Genomic DNA, 16,689 nt, shown 5'->3' with positions numbered 1-16,689 from the left:
TTCCCTTCATTTTAGCAAATATTTCAGTGTCTAGTCTGTGCTCCAGGCTCCTAGGTTGAAAGATACACAAAGGTTAACACAATGGGGTCCCTATTCTTTTAGTGGAGATGAGCAGTGGATCCAAATCTGCACCCTAAACTTCAATCTCAGGGTGTCTCGCCTGCCATGAAATACCCTTGGGGAGCCCTGTAGAGTCATAGGCCCCACTTGAAATCCAGTCATCCTGCATGAGGTAAAAAAAGATACGGCCCAATATCACTTATCTTTTTTAAAAGCACTTAATGTAAAATTGGTTTTCTACAAAGAAAAAGAGATACACGAAACAATCAGGTAGATTACAAGCCTAAAGGTGAAATGAAAAATTAAACTTTAAACTTTGACAAACGTTTATTTATATTTATGACCTGAATAAAAAGATTTAAGACCTAAAAATTAAAAGATTAATAAATTCAACTACATTTTTAAAACCCCATAGCCTCAGTGTTCAAAAATAGCTATAGTATTTCCCAAATCTTTAAATAAGCACATTGATTTGATAGTTGAATGGTCTTTTGGAGGCTTTAGTGGATACTTTTTGCCTGAACTAACTGAAAAAAAATCCAGCCAGTTCATTTATTTCTTCTGTCCCAGACTCCATCCTTCGCCCTAGTCTGTAGTTGAAGCAGAGGACATTTCTCAAGAGGACCATAATAACAAGAAAATTGAACAAGCATTAAGTATTCCTTTTAAAATTAACTTTAATTAACAAAAAGGAAGGGGTAAGTAAAATTTTAAACACGAATTAATGCACTCTGTTCAGCAACACTGCTTGGGGCAAAAGCTCCTTAAGCATATTGCCAGGTTTTTTTGCCTCACAGGCTTGGCCAGCTCAGCTCTGCTTGGGAGGCTGTGTCCCGGGTTCTAACAACCATTGCTGCTGAGCAGAAAGAAATGTGAGCCTGGGGGCTGCTTGCCTCCAGGGGAAGGACACATGACAGTTTGGCTCGTCATTTGGAGTCTGGTGAAGCATTGAGGACTTGAGCAGGGCTTCTGGTGAACCACACGCAGCAGTCTCCGCCTCCTTGCAGCCGGGCACCCCTGGGCCTAGGTCAGAACCAGGTAGTAGCCATCTGGATTCTGCACTGAAAGCAGTAAAAGGGGCACCACTGGGATGAAGCTGCCCCCCAGCCATCACTGCTGCACTGCCCCCAAACCTCTGAGCAGCGGGCAGCACCATCTGCCAACCCCACTTCAAATCCACCTTTTCCGGAAGCTTCCCCTCTGTACTGTAGCAGGAGGGACGGGGCAGGCATCCTAATAACCAGAACCACGAGCTGCTGACTGGTCAGCAAGCACCTGCCCTACTGAGTATGTTGCAGGTTAGGTGGGGCTGAAGTGAGGAGGCCTTACCTTCCTGTGTCATAAACCCCCTAACAGAAACGGGGGCATCTTTTCCTGCATGAGAATGCGCTTATCCAGTCACATTTTTCCTGAGCAGTAAATAGCTGTGTTTTAGCTATATGAATCTCTGCCCCTCTGACACAAACGAAGCTGCCATCTCCCTGTAAAACCCCTACCTTTCTTCACCACAGCCACGAAGTGGGATTCGTCCTTAAGATTCTGAACCACCTGCAAGGGAGAAGGGGTCACTAAGACAGATCTATTCTTACAGCCAAACAGAACCAGGGCAGGGAGAGGGAAACAAGTAGGGAGGGCCTTACTGGGACCGCTGCCCCTTTACCTGATCGCTGAGGAGAATGAGGATGCCCCCAGGGCCCTGGTGGAAGAGGTGGTGGATCTGATTGGCTGGGAGGGCCAAGAGCTCTGCCAGTTTCCCCATCAGCTCTAGGGCACTGAGTTCATCCAGAGAGATCTCTTGATAAAAGCCTGGGGTGTGGGCAGCAGAGGGGCGGGGATCAGTGCGGCGGGGGTGGGGGGGGGTCCAGAGGGAGCCCCAGATACCAGGACTTGGTGACAGCCTCAGGAAGGAGATGGGGGAGGGGGAGTAAAGAAGGAAAAAGGCTTATAAATCCACTTAGTCTTCACCTCTTTCTCACCTTTGGGAATGCCTCAGACTGAGGGGAGCCCTCAGTGCAAAGAGGAGATGGGAGATCCACATATGAATGACTAGCCCAAGTACAGTAATAAGATTACAATGTTCTAATCCCACCTACTAATAGAATGACAATCAGATGGGATTTAGGTTGTAGAACATGGAGGAATAAACCCAGGGAGAGGAGTGATCTGGTCATGGAAGGCAGGAATGCTGAGGAGGGCATCCTGAGTCCCAGGGATAGCGGAGCATCCCACCCCCAGGCCAGAAGAGGTTCCATGCAGCTACGCCTGAATGGCTTCTGAAGAGAGGCCAGAATCTCACCTGAGTCAGGGTTCTTAGGAACCTCGTTCTCTTGCCTAGAGGCCTCCTGAGCCACATATAAAGTCAGCCGGTGACGGATGGGCCTGGGCCAAGAAAACAGTCTATGTATCAGCCCTGCATAGCTGAAGTAACCGCTCCCACTTTGAGCCCCTTTCCCTGGGAGAGACCCAGCCTTCTGCCAGGTGTCTAAGGAGACCTGGGAGAAGCATTTCTTAGGCATTTAATAAATGCCCGGTGGGGAGAGAAGGTGAGAAAAATCCACCTCTGTCCCCAGAAATTGAGTGATGCAAAAGGGATGGACACAAAAGAGGTCACAGGAACCCAACTTTTTAGCCCAGCCCTGCCAGCCTTGTTCTGTGACCTCAGACAAGTCAGTGTCTTTCTTGGGCCTGAGTTTCTTCCTCTGTAAAATGAGGGAGTGGAATAAGTGGTCTTTAAGGTGACTCCCAGCTTGAACATTCTATGAAACACCCCTGCTAGCTGAGTTGGTGCCGCTCCTTTAGGAAGGGACCCTGGTTGGCAGTGCCCAGCACCTGGCTCTAAGAGTATTGAAAAGGCGGATCCCATCAGCAGCTCCGCAGATCTGGATAAGGTCCTGGCGGGTAAGCTTCAGCAGATCAGTGCCTGCAAAGTCAGACAGGGCCAGATTGGAGGAAAAGGCCTGGGATCAAGGGTGGTAAGGGACACAGTCCAACATTACTCTATGAAAGAGCCCTAGTATGTCCAGACATGAGAGACTTGGATTCAAATCCCAGCTCTCCCACTTGCTAGCTGTGTATCCTTGGGCAAATTATGTAACCTCTCTGAGCCCTGCCATCAAGGGGTAGTGTATAAATTATATGGGATAATACAAGAGACGAGAGCCTAGCAAGCACTGTGCCTGGCAATTCTTTGTCCTAAATAACAGTTAGTTGAAGGGCACACAGCAAGCCAGGAGAGAAACAGGCTTCCTGTTTAAGTGTCCTATCCTCAGCCCCCTACAGGTCTGGTCCCTGCCAGACCCCAGGCTCACCAGTGAAATTGGCCAACATCCTGCAGTAGCTGGAGAACCGGTGCCGATGCAACCACTGCTGCGTCTCTAGGATGGAGGCTCCTGGGTTCAGATCCTGAGGCATAAGGAGGGCAGTTGAGATAACACCATGGACCCACGGACTGAGATCAGGGGTGGGGGGAAACACAGTCTCCCTGTGGGGACAGAGCCAGGGAGTGCACTTTCCAGGCTCTCGCCCTCACATGGAAAGGTACTCAGGTAGTAAATGGCCATCAACTGTGTTTGGATGGCCATCAGCTGTGGCTAGTTGGCCGTCAGCTGTAACCAGTGAGCCATTGGCCACTAATATAACTGCCATAGCTACGCTAGCAGCAAATGGGGACTAGCAAGCAGATGGTGGCTGGCAAGCACGGATTGCAGTTAGCACGGTGGATTGCAGCTAGCAAGTGGTTGGCAGAAAGGAGTGGACGGCAGGTTGCGGGTCGTGTGGCTCCTGCTTCCTGTGTCTCCAACCCAGCCGCCAGCAAGAATATAGTGGTGTGACTCCCCTATCTGTGGCTCTGTGGGTGTTCCTTTTTTGGCCTCACCATATCCTGCGTTCTTATGTGGGAGCGGGACCAGAGACCCCGCATGACACCCTGCATGACATTCTCCTTAAGGGCCCCAAATCTGAGAAGGGAGGATCATTCTTCTGGTGGAAAGTGCCCATCCTAACTGGGAAGTTTTGCAATCTGTGGCCACATGACATCTGTCCACCAGGGGGCAGGGCCACTCTATTCTGGAGCATGAGATGAAGCCTCTCAGAGGCTTTGGGATAATGGGTGATGGGTTGGAAAGGAAAGACTCACCTCAGCTGGGCTGCCCCCCAAGGTGTCCAAGAGGAATGGTGGTGAGTAGCAGAGCCTGTGGGGGAGCAGAGTCAGTCTCCCACCCTGCCTGCCTTCCCCACGCCTGCTCTAGGAGGCAGAGCTTGCCGCTGTCATCCCATGTTTCCAGAGGCACAGGGCACAGCTGCATCCCTCAACCCTGCCCCTCCCCCTATTCCTGGGCTGAGGAGCTCTTCTCTTCACTCTCACCCCAAAGGGCTGATAGAGGGTGCTCATCCGCACTTACCTCTCCGGGGACAGAAGCTTGCAGGAGTGGGGGGAGGTCAAAGCCAGAGGGCTGAGAGGCAGATAGGACCCTGCACTGGGCTCTGGCCACGGTGAACACTGGACAAACAAACAGCAAGGTGGGCCTGGAGGTCTGAGGACAGTGGTGGCTGTTCTCTCATTTCCCTCCATCTGTCTATTAAGAACATTGGGCCAGACTGGGTCCCTGCCCTTGTCAGAAGTTCCTGACAAGCTGACCAAGTATCCACAGAAAGGAAGAGAGTAAACTAGCCTTCCAGTCTGACTGGGGGAGTTGGGGCAGGCTTCCTGGAGAAGCCAGCCAGCAACACAGCAGGAAGGGAGGTGCTCCAGGCAGAGGGAGCAGAGTGAGGGGGCAGCAATGGCGGGCACAGGAGACGCAGCCTGGATGGTGTCAGTTCCTGGAAGTCGTGAGCAACAGGCCGTGCAGTTTGTCCTTACGGGAGACACTGGGGGGCAGTCGCAGCCCTTGAGGCCTCAGTTTCCCCAGGTGTATAACAAGAACCTTTTCTCCAAACCTCCCCTCATGGCCCCACCACCCCAACACACACACACCTCCACGAAGACCGTGCTCTCACAGGCCGTCTGGTACTTGTCTCTCTCATGCAGGGGCTGTCTCTCAATCTTCTCCCGGTCAGTTTTCAGTTTCCGGTCAGCTCCTTTGGGCTACAGGAGGGAGACGAGGAATCTCAGAGACACTCTCTTTACCTGCCCACTTCTCATTGCAGAAGGGGCTCTAAGAAAGAGATCAAGCCCCATCCCTCTGTGTACAGAGAAGGAAAGAGGCCCAGAAACAGAACCACAGTAAAGCAGGGCCAGAATCCACACAGCCAGCAAGACAGGTTGGCAGCCCTGAGAGGAAGGGGAAAGGGCCCTGGTGCTGCCTGTACCTTGAACACCTTGATGAGGCAGCCAGCTGAATGCAGGTGTTCAGGTGGAAGCTCTTTGTCACTGGGCTTGAAAGTGTCAATCTGGAGGCGGAAGGGGACGCCTTTCTCTCCACCTTTTTTCCGAGGAGTGAACTCAGTGCTGATGCAGTGAACCTGAGGTGGAGAAGAAACAAAGGAAAGAAAGCATGGTGACTCCAGGTCCCACCCACATTTTAGGGACTTCACCTAAAACTCGTTATCTGCCTGTCACCTGTCAGCCACTTTTCATCCCCAAGCAGGGTCTAGTCTTAAAGTGTAACTTTATTACATCCTTTCCCTTGTTCAAAATCCTTCAGTGGTTCCCAAAGCTTATGGGATGAGAAGCAAAGTTCCTGACCCTGGCATTCGAGCAGCTTAAAGAGTCAAGTCAAGCCTTTCTGCGTAGCTGCTCTCTCACCCATCAATGAACCCACTGACCCATCTAGCCAGCCTATGACCCCAGCACAGCTGCAGAGTTCTCCGCAGAATCCTCTACCTGGAAAGCTCTCCTTGCTCACATCTGAGCCAAGACATCCCATTCCAGGGTAGGGTTGCCAGCTAACAAATAATTTTTTTAGTATCAGTATGTCCCAAATATTGCACAAAATACACTAAAAAAATCTTTGTCTAAAATTTAAATTTAACTGAGTATCTTGTATTTTATTTGCAAAATCTAGCAACCTACTCCAGGAAGCCTTCCTGGCCTGCACCCCACATGGCATGCAGCCTCTGTGTTCTACCTGGCAGCGGGATTCCAAGGGTAAGCGAGGTCTTCCCCTCTGTTCACTGCCAAATTCAGACCTCCCACAATCCTGTGACGAATACTTAAAGGATCTAACTTTATAGTTGGGGGAACTAAGGTTCACAGAGATTATGTGATGAGATGAATGGGCAAGATCCACGCGAGGAAGTGGTGGAACTGAAATTGGGCCACATCTGCCTGACTCGTAGAGTAGGAGCTTAGACTCGAGTGGGCACTCACAAAAGGGACTTATAGGTGACTTTTGACAATATTGTTTGATTATAGAGGGAAATCTATTTGTAAAAAATATACATCTCTACAGAAATGTATAAAATGTGGAGAACACTGAAAAAATGTGGAGAAGAATATAGGCATCTGCCATCACTCCACCCCTCAGAGAGCACTGTTAACATTCAATTATTGTCTCTTCCTATCTTTTCTCTGGACAAGAAAAAGGGAAACAATTGTATACACACACACACAAAACACACACTTTTATTTTTACAAAATAGAAATCAAACTTTAAATACAAGTTTATATTCTGCCTATTCTGTCCTTATAGGAAAGCAGTTTCTCTTGTCATGAAATATTTCTGAGGCATCATTTTGATGGCCACATAATTTTCATTGTAAGCCTGTACTAAAACTTATTTAAAAGTCAACCCTCTTCCAATGGACATTTTAATCACTTAATCCTTTATAGGATAAGTTCCTTGAAGTAGAACTACTGGGTAAAAAAATACGACCATGAAATTTAATAAATTTTGCCCAAGGGCCATACTCCCTATAGAATACGTGCACCAATCTGTACTCTCAGAATATGAAGGTGTCTGTTTCTCCAAAGAGATGTATTACCAATAGTAGTGTTTTAAAGTCTTTGCCAGTGATATGTATGAATTTTTTATTAGCATTTTATGAGGTTGAACTGTCTATATTTATCGGCAATTTATATTCTTACATATATTGTCTACTTATATCCTTTGCCTATTTTTCTATTTGGTTTTCATCTGTTTTTCTCTTATTGATAGATCAGAACTTTTTATATCTTAAGGATATAAAACACTATATGTAGCAACTATTTTTCTCACTTGGTGTCTTCTTTTAATTTTGCCTAAGTATTGCAGACCATTACTTTCTATGAAGCTAAATTCTGTCCTGTGCTTTATAGTTTCTTCCATTGCTCTCAAGTTTAACAAGTCCTTCCCTATGGTGAGATTTGATGAACATTTATCCATACATTTTCCCTCAAGGTACTTTCTGGAAGTGACTCATTCTTACTGTCCCCTCACTCACCTTCTTTTCCCACTTAGGGTGCTGCCACCCTCATCGGACCTCCAGCCTCATCCCAGTCCCAGAGGCTGACTCACCTGCAGGAAGAGGGAGGTCCTTTTGGTCGGGTCCCAATGAAACTCCACTGTATTGAGTTGTGAGGGCAGCACTTGGGGTTCTATCACCCCCACAGACAGTGGTACATCTGCAGGCATAGGGTGGCAAACAGGGAGCAAGGCTCAGGCCTCCCCATCCATAAGGGCTTCCAAACCAGACGGCAGCTCTAAAGGGTCCCTGGTCGCTCCCCACTCACCGATGTCCAGGATGCGGTCCCCAGGCCGGCTCCACCTCCACCCATCCAGCTGCTGCTGCTCCGTGTACTGCAGGCGTCGGTCATGGAACACCACGCGCACCACACTCTGTGGGCATAGGAGGGCGTGGCTCATCGGGCAGAGGGTGCCTGGGCATTTGGGAACCAGTTCCCACACCTGAGGTACTTAACCATCCCATCCTCTGCCCACCTGGCTTCCCACCTCCAGTTCTGTCCAGATGCCCACCTGCCACTCACAAGCCGTGAAACTGGAGAAGTAACTTACAGACCCTGAGCCTCAGTTTCCTCATCTGTAGAACAGGGGAGTTAATCCATTCCCACTCTGTCACTCTACCTGTTTCTTTCCTTTGCAGCACTTATTTGCAATTTGTAAGTCAACTTGCAATTGCATATGATTTGTGTAATTATGTTTGTCTCACTCAGTAGAATGGAAGCCCCCTGAGGAAGGAGACTGCACTATATCTCTCTCTATACTGCTGAATCCCTGTCTCAGGAAATAGTTTCTGGCAATGAATGGGAGCTGAATTTTTTTTTTTTAATCTTTTTGAGAAAAGGAATCGTGTGTGAATAACACTATGTAAACTTCTAAATCCTGGCTCTGTGCCCTTGAGAAAATACTTAACCTCTCTGTGTCTGTTGCCTCAACAATTCCTGCTCACCACTGTGAAGGTCAAATTAAAAGGTAGAATTGTGAAGTTTCTCCTTGACAATGGCATCACAGTGATGACTTTGGCTTCCTGCCCAGAGGGACAGTCGTACCTAGCCTTCGCCAGTCCTGGAAGGGGAGGCACTTACCTTCAGCAGCCGGGGCCACTGGGTGGCATCACCCAGCTTGGAGTTGCAGAGCATCTGCACCTCATAGGACTGGCCTGGGAGAGATGAAGGGGATGTGTGAGCCCCACACTGAGGGCAAAGATGGTGATGGTGCCTGCCACCCCAGCCTCCAGAGTTTGCTGCCCCACTAACCCCTCTCCTTCCCAGGCCCCGCATACCCTGGTTTAGGTAGGTGAGGGCCTCCTCCTGTTGCTTCACAGCCGGTGAGGTGGCTGCACAGAGCACGTACTGCAATGCGGGGCAGGGAGGCTCCTCACTGGGGATGTTGGGCAGCTCCTCCTGCTTCAGGTAGGGCAAGGGCAGGGACTCCCTGCCAGAGAGAGGAGGGCACTGTGGCTTGCTGCCCTGTCCAGCCCATCCCCTGTGGGGCTTTGACCACTCTGCCAAGTTCTCCCACCAGGGAGCCTCCAGTCTCCTGTAGCAGGCACCCCGACAGCAGCCAGGGCCTACGGGGACCCCATTTGGCCCCTCTGGCCTCTGAGAGACTTCCCTTAAGGAGCACATCTTAGATACTACGACCAAACATCTACAAACATCTGCCATCAAGTCCTTGTTTGCAACTTCAGGGCTTGCCTGATACCAAGTCAATGCCCAACAAAAGTATCTTGAGCAGGTAGTGCTCAAGGTGTTTGGAGAGGTCCCAGGGCCCACTAAACTCCAGGTGCACTGACCACTTCCCAACCCCCCAAAGGAACCCGAGAGCAGGAAGCCCATCCCCCTCAGCTTGAAACAGACAACCCTACCATGCCCACCACAACTCAGACCAGGGCCTTCCTCGGGGGCGGAGGGAAGGGGATCTGGCCCTTACCTGAGCAAGCTGCTTGTAGGCCCGGGGTACAGTTCCCCAGGACTGGGCCATAGGTGCTCTGGCTGATTGTGCCAAAACAGCATCTTGGAAAGGGAGCAGGACCAGCTGTGTGACAGAAAGTTCAGCACTGGGTTGGGCTGGACCCACTGGGCCATCCACCCGGGGCCTCAGCCTTTATACACAGAAGCAAGCCCACTGTGGGGTGGGGTGAGGCCTGGGGACTCTGATTGGCTGAGCACCCAGGGCTGTAGGAAACTCAGGACCTCTTAGGCAGACCAAGTGTGGGGAATCAAGAAATGCTGTCCCCAGGGCTACCCAGCAATCATCAGCTTGATAGGGAGACAGTGGTGCAGCAAAACAAAGACACAGGGATGGACATCCCCTCCCCCAGCATTCTCCAAGAGGCCCTGGGACAATGCAGGGTACCCTCAGCTTTCAAGATTGGCCCCAGATCCACAAACCATGTGGAATAGTGGAGACCTGTGGGTCTGGACCCCATGGGAGGAGCCTGACTGCGCCAGGGGACAGAACAAGCAGACACGCAGCATCACATGGACCTACAAAGGGTCTTTGCTCCCTGCTGTCTACCCTTCTTCCCCTCCCCCCACCCTTACACACAGGTGAAGTATGGCAGGACACCTGTCCTTTCACTAGCGGCTGCCCGGAGAGGGGACTGGAGTTTACAGAACATAGCTCAGCTTGCTGTGGAAACAACTCAGGGGGTGGTGCTGGGAGGGAGAGCCCACTTGTGGGGAGGAGGAGGGTGTGCCTGGGGGGCCCCTCCCAGGGCAGAAGGAGAGGAGCTCCAGTGGAGCTGGTTTCTTTGATCCTCCTCTGCCTCGGGGTTTGGGGCAGACTGTGTTTATGGACAAATACAGTCTGCCTGGGGGACGGCTTCTTTCCCCATGCTCAGCCCCTGTTGTCACTGTACACAGATAGCCCCAGCCCCCTCCATCCACTCCCGACTACTGTGTTTGGTATAAACAGATGAGGGCCTTGCAGAGAGCAGACAGACAGGGCTCTAAACACATGGCCTGACCTCGTGTGACCCTAGCTATCCAGGCTTTGTGATTCTGAGGGGCCTGCCTGCAGGAAAGGGTACACCCTCACACACCAGGCAGGGCACCCCCATCTCTAGGTACTTGGCCCTTGGTCCTGCTTCCGCCTCCCATAAAATTAGACAAAATGGAAGAAGGGAGAAAAGGGGATGGAAACATTCCTGCCAGTAGCAGCCAAAGAAGCCCACATGCCCAATATATCCCGTGGTAAGATTCCCTTAGACTTTGAGAACCCACCCATTGCCCAAAGCTGGATTCAAGGCCCGAGGCCCCATGGAGCCCTCCCAGGTTGGACACAGCAGGATCCCAGGAAGGCCAGGGGGAAGGGGAATAGGAGGGGTCCTGGCCAGAGGTATTGACGTAAGAACGTCCAAAACTGTGGAGAATTTTTATAAAAATGAATCTGAGCCAAACAGGGGACACCCCTGGAAGCCAGATCTCAACAGACTGAGATAAATAACAGTTTGCAGTTTCTTTTGTGCATTTGAGATTAAGGAGGGAACTAAGGAAGATAACCTGAAGGTGGGAAAAAGCAAGACAGGATCAGATTACCTCTTGCATGCTTTAGAAGGAGGGATCTGAAAGGGTGGTCAGGTAGTATAAAAAGGAGGAGTCTGAAAGGGGCCATTTCAAAGGTTGTTTAAACCTATATGCACAGAAGCAATGGACAGGACTTGCTTAAGTCAAAGATAAGTCTTTTAGTAAAGAAGTTGTATGCTGGGGCATACCCACTATGACTTGCCCAGTTAGGAATTTATGATCAGATCATCCTGTGAGGTTACTTTCCATAGAACCCCTTTATTCATCCACAAGGGGGAGAAGAGTGTGGGAGTGGCAGTGGGGCAGAGGAGAGAAGGGAGCAGGTGGAGGTAGAAAAGGTGGAGGCTGGTGTGGGCCCCCTTCAAGGATACCCCAGGAGCTGGTCCTGGGAATGGAACTCCAACTCCAGCATCCAATCACCCACCCTCCGCCTCCAAAGCTGTCTGTATCCTACCCCTTCTCCCCCTGAATCCCATCTCTCCCCTACTGGCTGCTGCTCCCACCTACCTTCCACCCATCTCAGAGTCTCTGCACGTCCGTCCCCATCCAGATGTTCCTGGGTCTGCTCCTGGCTTTTCATGGCTCTGTTTCCAAGGAAAAAAGCCCAGATTAAGGCATGTGGAGCCTGGCCATGCCCCTCCTCCCACCCCACTCTTTCTATGTGCCCCCCTGGGCCAGCCCAGCACAGGGTCTGAACAGCCCATCCTCAGGCTTAGAGAGGCCTTAAGAAACTTCTTTCCAGGCCCCGCACTATCAGAGGAGTCTCAGGCACACGAGGCAGGGGCATGGCCCAGACTCTGTCTCTTTACCTTTCTGAATCCGCTTTCCTCATCTGCAAAATGGGAGCAAGGCTTCCCTCCCACCCAGTGTGGCAGTGAGGATTAATGGAAATTCTGTGACGCTGCATCTTTTTCCAGGGTTTTATCCCCCAGGAGCTCCTCTTGGGGTTGCGGGGGACACTACCAATGACCCCAGTGTCCCCACCAGAGCCCCCTCTTGGGGGGGTACAGGCATGACTGTCCCAGAAACTTCCCCATACACAGATAATTTCAGGGGCAATGTTTTGGGTGCAATATTTTTAAATGGGTTTTTCCCACCCAAAATGCTCTATCATCTATTATTTTCTAGGCCATGACATAACCCATCCTAATAATACCCTTTCAGGTTCCTTAAGCCAAGGAAGTAACTTTTTATCTGTAAAAATTGCTGAGAAATAACAATTCCGTGACCTTCTTCTCCTCTTACCAAAATGTTTTGATTTGTTTTCTATCCCCAGGCAACATTCCAACCTGGAGAACAGGAGACTGAGGTCTACCCTTCCCTCAAAGAAAGGGAGGCTGAAAGGAGAAGTGTCATTCATTCATTCATTCATTCATCCATTTATTTGACAAAATGTTATAGAATGCCTACTATGTACCATGCTTGCTCTGGTTCTCTCTCTCTCTCCCTCTCTCCTGCACACTAGTGTGTGGGTGGAATCCTGCCTATATAGGGCTCAGGCACTCCCTGCTACCCCTGCATTGGTGGTCAAAAGGAAGGCCTGGGCCCTGAGTTCAGGTAAAACTATTTTAAAAAGGAACGGATGAGAGATGATTTTTCAGACATTGTCCATGCACACGTGCGTATACACAGAAATCTGACAATACCAAATGGTAAATCCCTGTATGATCTGTGTGTCTTTGTACACAAATACCCCCACCTCAGGAAACGATTCTTTCTCCGAGCAAAATGTCTCTGAGGACTCGGGGCGTACAACTCCACAGGGCACCACACTAAACAGCGACCCCTAGAGTCAGTCAATGCATAGGCCAGGCTTTAAGCACGCAGTCTCTTTTATTCCTGAGAGTCCGTCTCAACCACCAGTAAGTCTCACCTTTGAAAGGCCCCCTCTCTGTTCACGCTTCAAACTTACTGCCTGCTACTTAACCCTTCCTGCAGCCCAGCCAATTACTGCTTATGTCTCTATGTCCAGTCTCTGCCCTTCACCAAATTCCTTTATAGCAGTCATCCGATATGTAGTTTATTCTTTGTGTACTTTGTCTAATGTTTTCTTTCCATCACAGTGGAAACCCCTTGAGGGAAGGAACTAAGAGAGGTGCACTAGTGTTAGGGTTAAGAGTATATGGTTTTTGGAGTGGCCGGATGGCTCAGTTGGTTAGAGCCGTGAGCTCTTAACAAGGTTGCCGGTTCGATTCCCACATGGGCCAGTGAACTGCGCCCTCCACAACTAGATTGAAAACAATGACTTGACTTGGAGCTGAGCTGCACCCCCCACACACACCTAGATTTTGAAAAACAACGACTTGACATTCTGGAAAAAAAGTAGCAACCTTTCTGAGCCTCATGCTGCAATTATAAAAAGAGGATGATGAGAGCCTTTACCCCATAAAGCTAGAGTGAAAACCGAATGAGATAATAATCGAGCCCTCATAAATGTGTGTGTCTTTTTTTCTATGAATCTCCAGTGCCTAGTACATCATAGGTTTATTTATTTAGCACTTAAAAGTACAGGTTTATTTCTATAGCACTTGTAAGTAGAGGGTCTGTTTATCAAACACAGTTCTTCAGTGCTCTGCATGTCTTCAGAGTGCTTTTCAAACAGTCTACCTTCTGAGGAAGATGCTTTTTTTTTCTAATATATTATCCCCCATTGTACAGATGAGGACACTGGGGCTCAGAGAGGTCAAGTAGCTATCTCAAAGTCACACAGCTAAGAGGAGACAGAGCCAGGGTTTGAACCCAGACCATCTGGGTCACAGTCCCTGTTCTTAAATCACTGTACTATGCCCCATTCTGCCTGATAAATTTAGTGTGGAATTTAAAATGAATCTCCAGGCAACATTCCAACCTGGAAGCTGGAGAATGAGGTCTACCTACCAAGTCACCCTCACTTCTAACCTCCAGATCCATTTGCTTCCAGACTTCATCCTCTCTCTTTTCTACCAGCTCTGAGCAACAGCCTCCACCCCAGTCTGTGCCCAGGCCTCCTCTCCAGAAAAAGATCCTCCTTTAATACTTTGGGGCTCCTCAGTGCTCATTTCTTCAAAATTCTAACCCTAACAGCTCTCCCAGTCCACTGGATTCCACCCCCTTGCTCACCCCAAAGTGATGACATTGCTATTACCGTGGAAACATGCTTTGTGGGTGGGTAGGGGGAATGGACTGGTGAAAGAAAGCAATGGCTTCAGGACACAATCAGAGACAGGGGATGTGGAGGAGTGGGTAAACGCGCTAGGCTTGGGGAGGGGCCCCCAAGGGCTATGACCCCCCCACACACACAAGACTGCTATTAGCCCTATGTCCCCAGCCTCAAAGAGAAAAGAAACAGAAGGGGCAATAGAGGGTTTCTTCATGGAGGAGAGGACAACATTCCCAATTTCATTTTCCCCCTCACATGAGAACAGGTCTCCTGGACAGTCGGGCGCCTCAGGGGACAGGGGTAGGATTGCGTGCACTGGAACCCCTGTTGTTCCCCTCCAGGGAGCCTGGGGCACAGACAGCAGTAACAGCTCACCCAGGGAGTGTTAGGGACAGTGCCACAGGCAGTGGGAGGGCGGCTCTATGCCAGTGTCCCGAGCTCCAGGGGTTGGTGGCAGCCGGGGGTGGAAGGGCCCTCCTCCAGCCCCTGAGGACCTGGCTGTCCCAGATGCCACAACCGGGAAGTGTGTCAGGCACTTGCGTAAGAGCCTTCTATATTTCCATAAAGTCGTAATTACAGATGCCTGCCATGGGGCTTAGCTCATTAGAGCGGTATCTGCCCCTCGGGCCCTGGGGTGGGCTGGCAGGGGGAGATGGCGGAGACTGGGCAGGGCCAGGCCTCGCGGTGTTTTCTGCATTCCCAGCCCCACTGAGCCTGGACCCTCTTCCTCTCACCAGCTGGGAGATGAAAACTCAGACTTGGCCTTAACCATGACGGACTCCCCCACCCTAGGAGAGCCAATTGCAAAGCTGGAGGGAAAAGCCAGCCGCTCATGTTTTCAGCTTGGACGTTCTTTGGCAACCCATGGGGGCAGAGGCCACAGCAGGAAGGGCTTCAGCTGAAGGTGTTTGTAGGAGAAATTGGGTTAGTCCTTATGGAAGGAGAAGCAATCCCTCACATCAGAGAATCTCAGCCACTCACTGGAGGGGCCCTGGGGGACATTCAGGCCAGAGGTTCTTAATTTGGGGGATCATAGATTCTCTGAGGAGCCAATGAAAACTCTGGACTCTCCTCCAGAAAATGCTTATCCTCCAAAATTTCACAAACCTCCTGAAGCTCACCTACAAGACCAAGGTTAAGAATCCATCATCATCATCATCTATTGTGTATTTCCTCTGTCCATTGCCTTACATATATTAACTCATTTAATCCTCAAAAGAATACTAAGAGACATATAATTATTGCCACGTTTTAATCCAACTCCCCATTTCAACCTAATCTAGTCTATTCTGCCAATCTCAAAAGAAGGAAACCAAAGTCCCTCCAGAGCTAGAAGCTCTCTGCCCAAGGTCGCAGACTGGGATGAGGCCCAGGCTCCCTTCATGTTCTGGACATTGTGCTGCATGCAGATTGGAAGTTATCTGGTCCATCCCTCTGTCCCCGGGTTCCTGAGGGCCCCGCGCCCACTCTCATTCACTTAGCTCTCCTAGTAAGAGGCACCCCAGTAGTTCTAGTTTGACTTCCGGTCTAGGGAGCCCTTCTGAGAATGTGACTGCCACTTACCCTCCTGCAATGCCTTGCCCCCTTCTCTGCCCATCCCTCATTTCTGCACTCTGAATCTGAGATGAGACAACGTTCCTCCCCCTCCAGGAGAAGCCAGCCCGGCTGCTCCTGCCCTGTCCCTGAGCCACTGCAGTAGGAGTTGTTGGCACTGAGACAATGACTCAGACTTAGTTCATGAAAGACCGCTCGGAAACAGCCAGAAAGGACATCCAGAGGTCACGGCACCCAGCCCCCTGCCTCCTCCACATTAGAGAAGTGAGTCCCGAGGGTGTGCAGAGGATGGGTTCACTCAGGCTTCTGGTACCGAGACCAGATGGGCCCGGGGCCATCCACTTCCCTGGCTTTCCTGGTCACCAATACCTGAGAATTCTTCCCCATGTCTCATCAGAATCTTCCTGGGTTGACTCCCCCATGAAATAACCGGCTCCAAACAGCCCAAGAAAGTGAGGGAAGGAAGCCTGTTTCTTATCTCTGCCTCAGGAAAAGCACTGGAAAGGGACAAATCTCCTAGAAGAAAGGAGGGAAAGCAGAACATTAATTTTCCCTGCCTGTCTTCCCTGGGCTAAGTGGCATACTGCATTACCACATTCATTCTCCTAACAGTGAGGTAACACTATGTCCATTTTGTTGATGAAGAAATCAAGGCTCTAAAAGGTTTAGTTACCTACCCAAGATCACACAGTTAATTAGTGACTATATAGGTACTGGACTCTAAGGAACGCAGAGCTTCTGTTGTTTGGGGGGAAGACAGGGTACCTCCCCCAGGAGGTCTCCAAATGCAGAAATCCCTGTTTGCTCCAATCCAGGATAGGTGGAGGGCCTGATGACCCTATCTCAGGGTGCTCCAAGCATCCCTTACAACTCAGTTGCCCAGGGAAGGGATGTTGGGGTGACCTGGACTCGGCAAGCGGTAGGAGGGCAGCCCTCAGAGGGGATTGGGAGAAGGCTGGTAATGAATGGGCCTTTGGGGAGACTGGTTTGAGGGCTGAGGCCAGGTTCTTCTACAGCTCCTTTCAGGAAA

At 50.2% G+C, this 16,689-nt stretch overlaps 1 protein-coding gene across 1 annotated transcript; it reads right to left on the bottom strand.

The window, feature by feature from the left end:
* Positions 1-412: 412 nt before the first annotated feature.
* Positions 413-16,110, bottom strand: LOC117013770 (transcription factor CP2-like protein 1). The gene is made up of 17 exons (XM_033091212.1): positions 16,029-16,110; positions 11,474-11,550; positions 9,369-9,473; positions 8,719-8,870; positions 8,522-8,595; positions 7,709-7,814; positions 7,494-7,600; positions 5,368-5,520; positions 5,033-5,143; positions 4,461-4,558; positions 4,196-4,250; positions 3,369-3,462; positions 2,890-2,980; positions 2,357-2,439; positions 1,721-1,866; positions 1,557-1,608; positions 413-1,121 (listed from the first exon to the last, which is right to left on the bottom strand). Exons 1-17 carry the CDS (start codon positions 16,044-16,046, stop codon positions 1,084-1,086), a joined length of 1,560 nt encoding a protein of 519 aa, XP_032947103.1. The 5' UTR covers positions 16,047-16,110; the 3' UTR covers positions 413-1,083.
* Between the last annotated feature and the right edge of the window lie 579 nt (positions 16,111-16,689).

The sequence above is a fragment of the Rhinolophus ferrumequinum genome, chromosome 21 (genome assembly GCF_004115265.2).
Source record: "Rhinolophus ferrumequinum isolate MPI-CBG mRhiFer1 chromosome 21, mRhiFer1_v1.p, whole genome shotgun sequence".
In the NCBI taxonomy this organism is placed as follows: Eukaryota; Metazoa; Chordata; class Mammalia; order Chiroptera; family Rhinolophidae; genus Rhinolophus; species Rhinolophus ferrumequinum.
Note: the sequence above shows the minus strand (reverse complement) of the source record. Positions and strands in the feature narration are given on the sequence as shown.

Bases quoted from the DNA above. Each gene is read 5' to 3' on its own strand.
- LOC117013770 (XM_033091212.1), bottom strand. The intron at 9,474-11,473 runs GTAGGTGGGAGC...TCTGTCACACAG, and splicing joins GACTCTGAGATGGGTGGAAG to CTGGTCCTGCTCCCTTTCCA. The intron at 4,251-4,460 runs GTAAGTGCGGAT...GCTCCCCCACAG, and splicing joins AAGCTTCTGTCCCCGGAGAG to GCTCTGCTACTCACCACCAT.